The following is a 15,786-nucleotide window of genomic DNA, read 5'->3' as shown; positions in this document are numbered from 1 at the left end:
GTTTGATGGATGGCTCTGGTCTACTCACTCTTTCAGAAGAATGTGGGGGGGGTGCTCATTGACCCCTATCAAATGCTAAGAAGCCTCGATAGAGTGGATGTGGAGAGGATGTTTCCTATAGTGGGGGGAGTCTAGGACCAGAGGACACGGATAGAGTGGATGTGGAGAGGATGTTTCCTGTACTGGGGGAGTCTAGGACCAGAGGACACAGATAGAGTGGATGTGGAGAGGATGTTTCCTATAGTGGGGGAGTCTAGGACCAGAGGACACAGACAGAGTGGACGTGGAGAGGATGTTTCCTATTGTGGGGGAGTCTAGGACCAGAGGACACAGATAGAGTGGATGTGGAGAGGATGTTTCCTATAGTGGGGGAGTCTAGGACCAGAGATAGAGTGGATGTGGAGAGGATGTTTCCTATAGTGGGGGAGTCTAGGACCAGAGGACACAGATAGAGTGGATGTGGAGAGGATGTTTCCTATAGTGGGGGAGTCTAGGACCAGAGATAGAGTGGATGTGGAGAGGATGTTTCCTATAGTGGGGGAGTCTAGGACCAGAGGACACAGACAGAGTGGATGTGGAGAGGATGTTTCCTATTGTGGGGGAGTCTAGGACCAGAGGACACAGATAGAGTGGATGTGGAGAGGATGTTTCCTATATTGGGGGAGTCTAGGACCAGAGGACACAGATAGAGTGGATGTGGAGAGGATGTTTCCTATAGTGGGGGAGCCTAGGACCAGAGGACACAGATAGAGTGGATGTGGAGAGGATGTTTCCTATAGTGGGGGAGTCGAGGACCAGAGGACACAGATAGAGTGGATGTGGAGAGGATGTTTCCTATAGTGGGGGAGCCTAGGACCAGAGGACACAGATAGAGTGGATGTGGAGAGGATGTTTCCTATAGTGGGGGAGTCGAGGACCAGAGGACACAGATAGAGTGGATGTGGAGAGGATGTTTCCTGTACTGGGGGAGTCTAGGACCAGAGGACACAGATAGAGTGGATGTGGAGAGGATGTTTCCTATAGTGGGGGAGTCTAGGACCAGAGGACACAGACAGAGTGGACGTGGAGAGGATGTTTCCTATTGTGGGGGAGTCTAGGACCAGAGGACACAGATAGAGTGGATGTGGAGAGGATGTTTCCTATAGTGGGGGAGTCTAGGACCAGAGATAGAGTGGATGTGGAGAGGATGTTTCCTATAGTGGGGGAGTCTAGGACCAGAGGACACAGATAGAGTGGATGTGGAGAGGATGTTTCCTATAGTGGGGGAGTCTAGGACCAGAGATAGAGTGGATGTGGAGAGGATGTTTCCTATAGTGGGGGAGTCTAGGACCAGAGGACACAGACAGAGTGGACGTGGAGAGGATGTTTCCTATTGTGGGGGAGTCTAGGACCAGAGGACACAGATAGAGTGGATGTGGAGAGGATGTTTCCTATATTGGGGGAGTCTAGGACCAGAGGACACAGATAGAGTGGATGTGGAGAGGATGTTTCCTATAGTGGGGGAGCCTAGGACCAGAGGACACAGATAGAGTGGATGTGGAGAGGATGTTTCCTATAGTGGGGGAGTCGAGGACCAGAGGATACAGATAGAGTGGATGTGGAGAGGATGTTTCCTATAGTGGGGGGAGCCTAGGACCAGAGGACACAGATAGAGTGGATGTGGAGAGGATGTTTCCTATAGTGGGGGAGTCGAGGACCAGAGGACACAGATAGAGTGGATGTGGAGAGGATGTTTCCTATAGTGGGGGAGTCGAGGACCAGAGGACACAGATAGAGTGGATGTGGAGAGGATGTTTCCTATAGTGGGGGAGTCTAGGACCAGAGGACACAGATAGAGTGGATGTGGAGAGGATGTTTCCTATAGTGTGGGAGTCTAGGACCAGAGGACACAGATAGAGAGGATGTGGAGAGGATGTTTCCTATAGTGGGGGAGTCTAGGACCAGAGGACACAGATAGAGTGGATGTGGAGAGCAGGTTTCCTATAGTGTGGGAGTCTAGGACCAGAGGACACAGATAGAGAGGATGTGGAGAGGATGTTTCCTATAGTGGGGGAGTCTAGGACCAGAGGACACAGATAGAGTGGATGTGGAGAGGATGTTTCCTATAGTGGGGGAGTCTAGGACCAGAGGACACAGATAGAGTGGATGCGGAGAGGATGTTTCCTATAGTGGGGGAGTCTAGGACCAGAGGACACAGATAGAGTGGATGTGGAGAGGATGTTTCCTATAGTGGGGGGAGCCTAGGACCAGAGGACACAGATAGAGTGGATGTGGAGAGGATGTTTCCTATAGTGGGGGAGTCGAGGACCAGAGGACACAGATAGAGTGGATGTGGAGAGGAGGTTTCCTATAGTGGGGGAGTCTAGGACCAGAGGACACAGATAGAGTGGATGTGGAGAGGAGGTTTCCTATAGTGGGGGAGTCTAGGACCAGAGGACACAGATAGAGTGGATGTGGAGAGGATGTTTCCTATAGTGGGGGAGTCTAGGACCAGAGGACACAGAGAGAGTGGATGTGGAGAGGATGTTTCCTATAGTGGTGGAGTCTAGGACCAGAGGACACAGATAGAGTGGATGTGGAGAGGATGTTTCCTATAGTGGGGGAGTCTAGGACCAGAGGACACAGATAGAGTGGATGTGGAGAGGATGTTTCCTATAGTGGGGGAGACTAGGACCAGAGGACACAGATAGAGTGGATGTGGAGAGGATGTTTCCTATAGTGGGGGAGTCTAGGACCAGAGGACACAGATAGAGTGGATGCGGAGAGGATGTTTCCTATAGTGTGGGAGTCTAGGACCAGAGGACACAGATAGAGTGGATGTGGAGAGGATGTTTCCTATAGTGGGGGAGTCTAGGACCAGAGGACACAGATAGAGTGGATGTGGAGAGGATGTTTCCTATAGTGGGGGAGTCTAGGACCAGAGGACACAGATAGAGTGGATGTGGAGAGGATGTTTCCTACAGTGGGGAAGTCTAGGACAAGAGGACACAGCCTTGGAATAGAGAGACTTCAATTCAGAACAGGAATTTCTTTAGCCTGAGAGGAGTTAATCTGTGGAATTCATTGCTACAGACAGCTGCAGTGACCAAGTCATTGGATATATTTGAAGCAGAGGCTGTTAGGTTCTTGGTGAGTCAGAATGTCAGGAGGCAGGGGAATGGAGTTGAGCAGGAACATCAATCAGCCATGATGGAATGATGAATTAGAGCTGATGATCCCAATGGCCTAATTCTGCTCCCATGTCTTGTGGTCTAAGTGTGATTGACTTGTGTTTGAACATTCTTGCCAGTGTTCACTGCGTTGGTAATGAGGAAAGGGGCTTGTTCTCTTAAGTCTAACTTCTGCTTTGTTCCCTTGCAGTTTGCAAGACCAGGGTTGCACAGGGATCGAGTTCCCACAATGTGAGTAGTGGACCAAGGCTGTGAGCTCTGGATTCCTCAGGAAACCTTTCCCTGATCCAAGTGCCCTTGCCCGAGCTGTCACAGATTCTCACAGGCCATTCACTGGATCTTGGGTCCTCCTATATCTGGCTTTCTGCTCTCACCGACCCTTCAAGCAATGTGTTCCAAATAGCAACCTTTCCCTCTTTCACCTGTCACCTCCGAGCTTTATTCCAACCCCCCCGCCCCCCACTCAGCCTGGTCTCACCCATCACCTGCCAGCCCATACTCCCCCTCCCCACACATTCTGGCTTCATCCCTCTTCATTTCCAGCTCATTGAACGGTTTCAGCCTGAAACACTGACTGTTTATTCCCTCCTCCAGTACTTTGTGTGTGTGTTGCTCTGGTAACCTATGTGTGTTTTTTTTGTTTGAAAAATTCCTTTCTCTTCAGCCTTGTCACAAGGAAGAGTTTCTTTAAAAGTCAATCAAGGTCCCTTGAGCTGATTATTGATTTTCTTTATTAATTTCCTTCTTTATTTAATCGATCCTCTCTGTGACTTTCTAAGCCTGCAGGGCCAGCTAACACAATAAGTGCGGAAACCCGGAGCAGTGTACACAGCATCCAGCAGGGTTACACCCAAGTGACCAATTAGCCTATTGAGCGGGCAGATCCCAATGGGATTCCAACCACCTGACCTACAACCCACATTACTCATCACATCATCAAAGACCCATCCCATCCCGGACACTGTCCGTTCAATCTCCTGACATGTGGTAGGGGACATAAGAATGTTTTGGCCAAAACCAGCTTCTTCTGAACAGCTGTTGTGTGTTGAATAATGCCACACACAATCGCCTTTGAGTGACTATCAAAGTCACTTGTTGCATGTAGATATGGAAATTTTTAAAACATTAAACTATGCCGCATGCATTGTAAATATCTGTTTTGCACGGACTGGAGTAGTACCACAATCTCGTTGTCTTGAGCAACGACAATAAAGTTCCATTCTATTCTATCCGGTACCTCTTTGGACTGTGGGAGGAAACTGAAACACTTGGTGGAAACCCACGTGGGGAAACACACAAGCTCTGTACAGACAGCAGCAGGAATTGAACCCGGTTCACTGGCACGGCAGCTCCGTTGCCATGCTGCTCCAAAACCATCTCCCCAATGGGGAATTGAACCCCAGACTCCCTCATGACAGGCCGTGATACTGACTACTGCGTCAATGAGGAAGCGATTCATCAAGTGTGATCGTGTGTTAAGAACAGCACAGGAACAGGCCCTTCGGCCCACAACACAGTGCCAAGCCAGCTAGAAAGCAGATCGAAAAGCCCCCAAACACTAATCCCTCCTACTTACACCATGTCCATATCCCTCCATCTCCCTCACATCCATGTGCCTATTCAAATGTCTCTTAAAACTTCTGTTGTGTTTGCCTCTACCACCGTCCCAGGCAGCACATTCCAGGCATCCACCTCTCTCTGAGTAAAAAATCTTAACCCTCACATCCCCTTTGAACCTACCCCCCTCACCCTCTGGTATACCAGAGGACGTATACCCTCAACGCATGCCCTCTGGTATGAGACATTCCTACCCTGGGAAACAGATGCTCCCTGTCCACTCGATCTCTGCCTCTCATCATCTCCCCTCAGCCTTTGTCGTTCCAGAGAAAACAACCCAGGTTTGTTTTTGTTTGCCCCTCGTGACAGCACATGCCCTCTGAACCAGGCAGCATGATGGTGAACCTTTTCTGTACCCTCTCCAAAGCCTCAACATCCTCCCTTATAGTGGGTGATCAAAACTGTACACAATACTCCAGATGTGGCCTAACCAGAGTTTTATAAAGTTGCAACGTAACCTCCCGAACTTTGAACTCAGTGCTTATAGACTACAGCTTTTAAAGTTCTCATTTCCTGGGGAAAATGACTACATTCACCCTTTCTGTAACCCTTTCATTCAATGCATGCCCTCTGGGTTCAGTACCCGAGGTTGAAAGAGTTAGCCTGTAGAAGTGAGAGAGAGACACGAGATCCTGGAGGAGCTCAGGGGTGCAAATGGGCAGGTGACATTTTGGGTTGAATGTGAAAGGGGGTAGAACAAGAGGTCGAAGACAGAAGACCTGAAAAACTGGCTGTCCATTTCCCTCCATAGATGCTGCCTGGCCTGCTGATTTCCTCCAGCATCTTGTGTGTCCGTTATAGAAACAAGAGTTTCTTTTCTTCGCAGATGGCGCTTATCTTCAATGAAGATGGTCTACAGGACATCAGACTGCCCTGCGTGCTACAGAGTTTCATCAATCACAATGCTGTCCTCTATAAAATCTTTGTGGTTGGTCAGTCCCATTTTGTTGTGAAAAGACCGTCTCTGAAGAATTTTGCCCTTGGTAAATCAGGTTAGTTTAATCAATAGGTGGGCCAAATCTGAATCAGATTTATTATCCCTAATCTACAGTACTGTGTGTGTGTGTGTGTATCTATCTATCAGCATTTTTGCGCAGTACCGTATTTGTCGAAGTGGAGCAGAGGGTGAGTTTGTAAATCTGGCGGGGGCAAAGGATGTTGGGAATGGCGAGCACTGTGGGACAGGTGGCAGAGAAAGACTGACCGGGTGAAGGTGGCGGGGAGTGGCACTGGTGCAGACACACCAAGCCCTGAGACACCAGGAGAGGTCAGTTGATTCCAAACAAGTGGTTTATTGATCATTACAGAACGTCTCTCTGGTGCTTCCCCTCTCCCTGCCCCCTTCCCACTCTCAGTTGCAATAGAGACCCAGATCAGCATCAGGTTTACCATCAGTCACATATGCCATGGTTTTTTTTGCAGTGCAATGCATGAAATTCCTACAACACTGTGCAAAGGTCTGAAGCTGCCTCGTGATATGTACAGCGCGTGTACAGTACTCTGCCATTAAATATGCTTCTGGCGGCAGCAGTGCAGTATAAAGTACTCTGGAAATTGCAATAAGAAATATATATTAAACATTGGATTAAGTAAGTGCAAAAAGAGCAAAAATAGTGAAGTAGTGTCCATAAAAAATAGGAGCAGGAGGAAGCCATTCGGCCCATCGAGCCTGCTCCGCCGTACAATCAGATCATGGCTGATCTGGCCATGGACTCATCTCCACCTACCTGCCTTTTCCCCAGAGCCCTTAATTCCCCAACTATGCAAAAATCGATCCAACTTTGTCTTAAATTTATTTACTAAGGTAGCCTTCACTGCCTCATTGGGTAGAGAATTCCACAGGTTCACCACTCTGGGAAAAGCAGTTCCTCCTCATCTCTGTCCTAAATTTACTCCCCTGAATCCTGAGGCTATGTTCCCTAGTTTTAGTCTCGCCTACCAGTGGAAACAACTTTCCTGCCTCTATCTTACCTATCCCTTTCATAATCTTATATGTTTCTGTAAGATCTCCTCTCATTCTTCTGATTTCCCATGAGTACAGTCCCAGGCAACTCAATTTCTCCTCATCGGTTAACCCCTTCATCCCTGGAATCAACCTGGTGAACCTCCTCTGCACCGCCTCCAAAGCCAGTATATCCTTCCTCAAGTATGGAGACCAGAACTGCACACAGTACTCCAGGTTACTGTATATCATGAACAGTTGCGGGTCATGGGTTGGTTCATTGCCCCTTCAGGAATCTGATGACCGAGGGGAAGAAGCTGTTGCTGAATCGTTATGTGTGGGTCTTCAGGCTGTTGTACCTCCTCCCCAATGGTAGCAATGAGAAGAGGGCATGTTCAAGAGGTGATTGAGGTTCCTTAATGAAGGATGCTGCCATTTTGAGACATTGCCTTTGGGTGATATCCTCATTGCTGGGGAGTCTAGTGGACATAATGGAGCTGACGGAGTTTACAACTCTCTGTAGCTTTTTCTGATCCTGTGCAGTAGCAACCCCCCCCCCCCCCCCTTACGATAGTGATGCAACCAGTTAGGCAGCTCTCCACAATACGTCTGTAGAAATATGCCAGAGTCTGGTGACATGAAGTAAGCTACAGCAAAATTTTATCAAAGTACATATGTTACTGTATACCACCCTGAGATTTATTGTTTCCAGACATTTACAAAAAAAATTGAAGAAATACAATAGAATTAACAATAAAATTATCCATAAACAATGACTAATGAACAATGCACAAGGGGAGACAATTAGAACAAATAAAAAAAATACAAAGAGTTTTGGAGCCTTTGAAAATGAGTCTGTAGGTTGTGGAATCAGTTCAGAGTTATAGTGAGTGAAGTTATCCACACTGGTTCAGGAGCCTGATGGTTGTGGGGTAATAACTGTTCCTGAACCTGGTGGCGTGGGACCTGAGGCTCATTGTGGTGAGTGAAGTTATCCACACTGGTTCAGGAGCCTGATGGTTGTGGGGTAATAACTGTTCCTGAACCTGGTGGTGTGGGACCTGAGGCTCATTGTGGTGAGTGAAGTTATCCACACTGGTTCAGAAGCCTGATGGTTGTGAGGTAATAACTGTTCCTGAACCTGGTGGTGTGGGACCTGAGGCTCATTGTGGTGAGTGAAGTTATCCACACTGGTTCAGGAGCCTGATGGCTGTGGGGTAATAACTGTTCCTGAACCTGGTGGTGTGGGACCTGAGGCTCATTGTGGTGAGTGAAGTTATCCACACTGGTTCGGGACCCTGATGGTTGTGGGGTAATAACTGTTCCTGAACCTGGTGGTGTGGGACCTGAGGCTCATTGTGGTGAGTGAAGTTATCCACACCGGTTCAGGAGCCTGATGGTTGTGGGGTAATAACTGTTCCTGAACCTGGTGGTGTGGGACCAGAGGCTCCTGTACCTCCTGCATGATGGCAGTAGTGACAAAAGAGAATGGCCTGGATGATGGGAACCTTGATAAGGGATGCTGCTTTCTTGTGGCAGCACTCTTTGTAAATGGTGGGGAGGGCTTTGATTGTGATAGTCTGGGCTGTATCCATCATTTTTTTTTTATTTTACAGCCTTATCAATCCCTGACATTGGTGCTCCTCTACTGGGCCATGATGACATCAGTTGGGTTACACTCCACTGTGCTTTATATAAGTTTTTGGTGACATGCCAAATCTACACAAACTTATTTAAAAACAGAAGTTAGAGGTGTTGTTGTGCCTTCTTTGTGATGGCATTTATGTGCTCTGCAGAATCCCCTATGTGCATATACAATCAGTGACCACCTCACTAGGGGAAGTCATGGTCGGGCAGATGTTAGCACAATACTATTTGAGCTCGGAGTGTCAGAGATCAGAGTTCAATTCTGAGTTATTTGTATGAACATGTGGTTTCCTCTGGGTGCTCTGGTTTCTTCCCAAAGTCCAAAGGTGGACTGGTTGGTAGGTTAATTGGTCGTTGTAAATTATCCTGTGAAAAGCTGTGTTAAGTAGGCGGGTTGCTGGGAGTTGTGGTTCATTCAGCCGGAAGGGCCTGTTTTGTGTTGTCTATCTGAATAAATAAATATCTTCACACACATTAGTGATAGACTCATCGAAAAGTACGGCACAGAAACTGAACGTTCACCCAGCTAATCCGTGCCGAGACATTTAAACTGTCTACTCAAATTGACCGGCACTGGGACCATAACCCTCCATATCCCTACCATCCACGTATCTATCCACACTTCTCTTAAACATTGAAATCGAGCTCATATGCTCCACTTGTGCTGGCAGCTCGTTCCACTCTCTCACCACTCTCTGAGTGAGGAAGTTCCCCCTCATATTCCCATAAAGATTTCCCTTTCACCCTTAACACATCATTCTGGTTGCAGTCCCACCCGACCTCAGTGCTTGCATTTACCCTATCCATACCCCTCATAATTTTGCATACCTCTATCAAATCTCCTCTCAATCTTCTATGTATGTGCCAAGGAGTAAAGTCCTAACCTATTCAATCTTTCCTCGTAACTCAGGTCCTCCAGACCCAGCAACATCATCGTAAATTTTCTCTGCACTCTTTCAACCTTATTTACATCTTTCCTGTAGGTAGGTGATCAGAACTGCACACAACACTCCACACAAGGCCTCAGCAACATCTTGTACAACTTCAACATAACATCTCGTCTCTAGATTTTACAGAGAATGATGTGAAAAACAAAATAACATCTGTTGTGCAGCAGTCTGTGGATGAAAACATCTTGTTAATTAGAAAGATCAGAGAACGGGCAGATTGATTCGAGCTGACAGTAAGGGGACAGTAACTCAACGGTGGTGTGCAGAAGAGCATCTCTGAACGCACAACACGCCACGTCTTGAAGTGGACGGGCTGCAGCAGCAGAAGGCTGCACCTGATCCCCAGGGGTGCCGTGCTAGCCGGAGGGCACCCGGCACATCTTTAAGGAAAAAGCCAAACTAAACAAGCTAATTAATTAGGTGCCACCCGGGGTGATTTGAGTATCCCAGAAACTGCTGATCTCCCGGGATTTTTACGCACAACGGACTCTGGAGTTTATAAAGAATGGTGCCAAAAACAAAAAAAAATCCAGCGAGTGGATTTAACAAGATGTTTTCGCTCACGGAACAGCCACTGCTGGATGGTTTTTTGTTTTTGGCACCATTCTTTGTAAACTCCAGAGTCTGTTGTGCGTAAAAATCCCGGGAGATCAGCAGTTTCTGGGATACTCAAATCACCCCGGGTGGCACCTAATTAATTAGCTTGTTTAGTTCGGCTTTTTCCTTAAGGACGTGCCGGGTTTCTCCGGCTAGCACGGCACCCCTGGGGATCCCACTCCCATGGCCACTGTACTAGAAACACTGCTGTATCTAATTAAATGGACACTGAGTGTTGGCCAGAGTGAGGGAGGAAGGGGAGGTGGTGACTGGAGGGAGGACATAGTTTTCACTCTGTCTTTCATTCCCAGATAGGAAAACGATATTCTTTAATAGTCACGAAGTTTCGAAACCGGAATCTCGCTCTCACCTGACAGAGGTAAGTCCACAGGGTGTTGGATAAAAATGAATAAAAGAGTATCCTAATGCCCCAGCCTCCGCTCACTAGCATCCCCCGGTTAATGTGAACCCAGCAGGGAGACCCCAGCTGATACACGAAACGCTGGAGGAGTGCAGCAGGCCGGGCAGCGTCTGTGGACAAGGGCAAAAGAGACAGACGCTCTATCGGGAGTGGAACAAGAGATGAGAGGTCAGAGTAAGAAGGTGAGGGGAGGGGAGGAAGAAGTGCAAGGTGGCGGGTGATAGGTGAAGTGAGGAGCTGGGAAGTCGTTTGGTGAAAGAGATAGAGGGATGGAGGCTGGGGAATCTGATAGGAGAGTTCACAAAAGGAAGGGGAGGGGCACCAGAGGGAGGTGATGGGCAGGTAAGGAGATAGTGAGAGAGGGAGACAGGAATGATAAAGGAGAGGAGATGGGGGGCAGTTACCAGAAGTTCAAGTAATAGAAGTTAATGCCATCAGGTTGGAGGCTACACAGACAGAATATAAGGTGTTGCTCTGGCCTCATTGTGGCAGTAGAGGAGGCCGAGGGCTGGCATGTCGGAATGAGAAAGGGAAGTAGAATTGAAATGGGTGGCCACTGGGAAATCCTGCTTTTTGTGGTGGATAGATCCTACTTGGGAAAACTTAGCAACACTCTGATCACTCTTTACACTTAAAGTGTTTGTTTTTAATTGTGTTCTTGTAAAACTTGTATCTAATTTGTGAATGCTGCTTATCCAATGATCTGTGCCTGTCATACTGCAAGATGAGAGGGAGAGAGATATCCAATGTGGGGACTGCAGCAAATGTTACATTGGCAAACTGGGAGAAACTATCCACAAGGATCCATGAACATCAACTGTAAAGCGAAACGACCAACTCTCCCTTGTCTCTAACCATTGATCATGTGGATAGTCAGAGGCTTTTTCCCAGGGCTGAAATGGCTAGCATGAGAGGGCACAGTTTTAAGGTGCTTGGAAGTAGGTACAGAGGAGATGTCAGGGGTAAGTTTTTTACGCAGAGAGTGGTGAGCGTGTGGAATGGGCTGCCAGTGACATTGGTGGAGGCGGAAACGATAGAGTCTTTTAAGAGACTCCTGAACAGGTACATGGAGCTTAGTAAAATAGAGGGCTATGGGTAACCCTAGGTAATTTCTAGGGTAAGGACATGTTTGGCACAGCTTTGTATTGTGGTGTAGGTTTTCTATGTTTTACCCACAAAGATTGAGACGGCACAAATTCACTCTGGCGTCAGTGAAGGTCAAGGTGCCAGCAATCCCGAGACATGCAGGAGAACTCCTAGAAGTGTGCTTTTCTGCAAACAATTCTGTAAGCAAACGTGTAGACCTTGATCCGACTGGGCAATTCCGTAAGCAAGCGTGTGGACCTTGATCCGACTGGGCAATTCCGTAAGCAAGCGTGTGGACCTTGATCTGACTGGGCAATTCCTTAAGCAAGCGTGTGGACCTTGATCCGACTGGGCAATTCCGTAAGCAAGCGTGTGGACCTTGATCCGACTGGGCAATTCCGTAAGCAAGCGTGTGGACCTTGATCCGACTGGGCAATTCCGTAAGCAAGCGTGTGGACCTTGATCCGACTGGGCAATTCCGTAAGCAAGCGTGTGGACCTTGATCCGACTGGGCAATTCCGTAAGCAAGCGTGTGGACCTTGATCCGACTGGGCAATTCCGTAAGCAAGCGTGTGGACCTTGATCCGACTGGGCAATTCCGTAAGCAAGCGTGTGGACCTTGATCCGACTGGGCAATTCCGTAAGCAAGCGTGTGGACCTTGATCCGACTGGGCAATTCCGTAAGCAAGCGTGTGGACCTTGATCCGACTGGGCAATTCCGTAAGCAAGCATGTGGACCTTGATCCGACTGGGCAATTCCGTAAGCAAGCGTGTGGACCTTGATCCGACTGGGCAATTCCGTAAGCAAGCGTGTAGACCTTGATCCGACTGGGCAATTCCGTAAGCAAGCGTGTGGACCTTGATCCGACTGGGCAATTCCGTAAGCAAGCGTGTGGACCTTGATCCGACTGGGCAATTCCGTAAGCAAGCGTGTAGACCTTGATCCGACTGGGCAATTCCGTAAGCAAGCGTGTGGACCTTGATCCGACTGGGCAATTCCGTAAGCAAGCGTGTAGACCTTGATCCGACTGGGCAATTCCATAAGCAAGCGTGTGGACTTTGATCCGACTGGGCAATTCCGTAAGCAAGCGTGTGGACCTTGATCCGACTGGGCAATTCCGTAAGCAAGCGTGTGGACCTTGATCCGACTGGGCAAAATCCAGACCAGAACACATGGAGACAATTAGCAACGGGATTTCCTCCCCACAGCACAACTGAGTTTCTCTAATGAATCTGCTGATGGGTACGAAGGCCAAGCATTCGGAGGACACTCCACCAGTGATCAACAGTGCACTGACGTCGTCTGCTCGTATGGGGACCAAACATTTACAAGTAAATCACCGAGATCGGAGGACAACTCGACCCAATCATCAACCACTTGAACGACACACCTTCCAGATTATTTCTACCTTATTTTCTGGCTGGGCACCAACAACCTGTAGAGGAGATGTGGAATGTGTGGTTATTACCAGGGAGGAGGTAAGGTCTTTACTTCCTGTTTTTGTCAGTAACCAGATGTGGTTAAGGAGGATTTAGTTTGGTTACCACGAAACCCTTTTCTACAGCTGTTATGAATGTTTGATTTGATGGGCGGGTAATTCCCCATTGAGCTCGTTTAATAGAAGTGTGATGTTGTAAGCAGATTTAATAGGCTGGAGCAGGAAAGGCTGTTCAGCCCCTCAAGTCCGTTCCTTCCATTAAAGCTGCTCTGTGACTCCAGATCAGGAGTTCCCAACCTGGGTCCGTGGACCCTTTGCTTAATGGTACGGCATAAACAAGGTTGGGAGACCCTGCTCCAGATGCACGGCTTTCCAACATAAATCTTCAGTATTGTGGTTAGCACCACGCTTTACATCACCAGTTCCGCCATTCCATCATATTTTCCTTTTCAGTCGCACCCTCAGCCCTTCTCCATATAACCTTTGACACCCCGGCCAATCAAGAACTAATTAGCTTCCGCTGGACCTCCACGGCCGTCTGCGCCAATGAATTCCACAAGTTCACCGCCGTCTGGCTAAAGCAATTCCTCCTCATCCTAGCCTTAAAGGGATGTCCTTCCACAGTGCAGGACTTAAAAATTACTGCAAGTTACAAAAATAAATAACGTGAAAGAAAAGCAAGGGGGGAGTGTTCATGGGCAATTTGTTTGTGACTGCTAAGATGTTCTTTGCTTGGCAGGGTGGAGATACGTCTCTACCAAAGGAGGTGTAAGGGGCTCCTTCCCTCTGCTAGCCTGCAGGTCGCCCTTGGGCAAGGTGTAGCACCTGCTTAGCCCCCACCCCACCCCAGATCAGGGTCACGTAAACCCAGGGGAGCAGGTGGTGGATGGTCGTATGAGCAGCCGGTGCAGGTCAGAAGCCCTGGTTATGTGACCACTGACGCCAGGCAGACAATCTCTGAAGAGTACTAATAATGACTGGGGTCACCCTTCTTGTAAAGACTCTGCCCAGAAGAAGTCCATGGCAAACCATTTCTGTGGGAAAATCTGCCACGGAAGGACCATGAGTGCCCACATCACACCAACACATCTCATCACGAATGAAGATTTTCTGACTCTTCACTTTTTTGACTCTGGCAGATGCAGTGTGCCTTTGGTCTCTCCATTCCCCTGGTTACCGTGGCTCAGTTGGAGCAGCTCAATAGCAAAGAGTCATTGCCTCGTCTCAATTCTAAAGGGACACCCTTCTGTTCTGAGGCTGTGTCCTCTGGTCCTAGATTCTCCCACTGTAAGAAATGTTTTCCTCACATCCGTTCTACCCCACCCCCAATTCTTCTAAACTCCAGCGAGTACAAGCTCAGGGCTATCAAACGCTTCTCATTGTTAACTCTTTGATTCTGCAGATCATTCTGGTAGACCTGTGCAGCAAGTTGTATGGAGGTACAACACGGAAACTGGTCACCTACCCACACGTTCTTGTTGTCCATCTACACTGTTCCTATACTTTTCTACAACCTCGTGACTCGAGTCTCTTTTGCCCGCTACACCTCTGCTGTTTAGGGCAGCAATGAGGGTCCTCCATCTCTTGCAGTGTTCAAGGCTTCCTTCTTCATGTCAGTAGCTTCCTCTCAGTTTTCACTCCTGTCAGTCAACAATATCCAACTGGAGACTCAGGAATACTGTCACACTTAGATGTAGAAGGCTGCTTCTTTGCTGTTTCTGTAACAGTTTGTTTGACTAGTCGGGGTGGTTAACTCTGAACTTGAACCCCCGAAACCTGGACGACCAGTGGACCTCTCTTACTCTGACCTCTACCCTTTGACCTGTTTGGCATGGGTGTCCCTCACAAGAGCTAAAGCACAAAGCCTCGACTCCAGTCAACATCGCTGTCCGGGTCATTGAGGCACGCAAGCCTCCAAACCACAACAAGGTTGTGTTCTTTTCGAGTGCTTGTTTCAAATGTGCATATCTGCCTCCGCCACACTCTTGGGTTTTGTGTTACAGATACAACCTGTTGTGTATTTAATATTTCAATAATATTTGAGCAATCTTATATATGGTTGAGTAAGCATTCTTCATTTAAATAATTCATTATGGGCTGTATGTATAAATACATGAATTGCGGCAGGGTGAGAGCAGCTGACGCCAAGATGGATAAGCCCATTGGGAAGGCTGGTTCTGTTCGGGGGGTGGAACCGGACCCCCTGAGAGGAGGGTGCTGCAGAAGCTACGGAGCATTACGGACAATCCCTCTCGCCCCTCCGTGACAAACAGAGGGGCACCTTTAGTAACGACTGATTCCTAAGACTCTACGACCTCCTCCTCCTAAAGTACACAAGTCTATGGTTTTGTACATCTGTACATTGCACTGTTACTTTTTAATGCGCATTTTGTATTCTTTTCATACCTCGATGCTTACATTTCATATTTTTAAGTTTATATTTCTGACTGAGCAGCCTTGCAACAATAATTTCCTTCGGGATAAATAAAGTTAGCTTATTTTATAACATTACCATGTGATCTGTGTGCACCTCGCTTAAAGTAAACTCAAAGTTAGACTCACATTTCAGGCTCCAGCGTCTCCCTTTGAATTAGTTAAATGTTTTGAAATTCTGATTCCTCTTTAAACCTCTTGGCTCTTTCCCTAAACCAATGTGTGTCTTTGCCCTGTTCCTACAGAGGGATGAACAGGAGCGCCACCCAAGAGGACCATCCGATGGGATTATTCAATCCATCAGCCGGTGCCTGCAGACGTCCCTGGGATTGTCACTGTTTGGGGTGGATGTCATTGTCGACAGCAGATCTGGCAAGCTGGCAGTGATCGATATCAATGCATTTCCAGGTTAGTACAGATCAGTTACTGGGCACTGTGCATTGTATCTCTACCTCAGTACACCTGTAAAGGGCCACTGTTGCAT

At 48.0% G+C, this 15,786-nt stretch overlaps 2 protein-coding genes across 9 annotated transcripts in view; one reads left to right on the top strand and one right to left on the bottom strand.

The window, feature by feature from the left end:
- Positions 1 to 15,786, top strand: part of LOC132402295 (inositol-tetrakisphosphate 1-kinase-like) — a 90,452-nt gene that overhangs the window by 63,661 nt on the left and 11,005 nt on the right. For 4 of the 8 annotated variants that reach the window (XM_059985152.1, XM_059985160.1, XM_059985155.1 and 1 more), the window contains 5 exons: positions 3,361 to 3,401; positions 5,614 to 5,779; positions 8,346 to 8,396; positions 10,235 to 10,302; positions 15,548 to 15,710. In XM_059985152.1, the coding sequence (XP_059841135.1) occupies positions 3,361 to 3,401; positions 5,614 to 5,779; positions 8,346 to 8,396; positions 10,235 to 10,302; positions 15,548 to 15,710 (489 nt within the window). The remainder of the gene's footprint in view (positions 1 to 3,360; positions 3,402 to 5,613; positions 5,780 to 8,345; positions 8,397 to 10,234; positions 10,303 to 15,547; positions 15,711 to 15,786) is intronic. The other 4 variants (XM_059985156.1, XM_059985158.1, XM_059985154.1 and 1 more) reach the window with 3 other exon arrangements.
- On the bottom strand, positions 10,313 to 15,541 carry LOC132402296 (uncharacterized). The gene is made up of 2 exons (XM_059985161.1): positions 12,529 to 15,541; positions 10,313 to 12,448 (listed from the first exon to the last, which is right to left on the bottom strand). Exons 1-2 carry the CDS (start codon positions 12,603 to 12,605, stop codon positions 11,563 to 11,565), a joined length of 963 nt encoding a protein of 320 aa, XP_059841144.1. The 5' UTR covers positions 12,606 to 15,541; the 3' UTR covers positions 10,313 to 11,562.

The sequence above is a fragment of the Hypanus sabinus genome, chromosome 11, assembly GCF_030144855.1.
Source record: "Hypanus sabinus isolate sHypSab1 chromosome 11, sHypSab1.hap1, whole genome shotgun sequence".
In the NCBI taxonomy this organism is placed as follows: Eukaryota; Metazoa; Chordata; class Chondrichthyes; order Myliobatiformes; family Dasyatidae; genus Hypanus; species Hypanus sabinus.
This window is presented reverse-complemented; position numbering and strand designations above follow the sequence as displayed.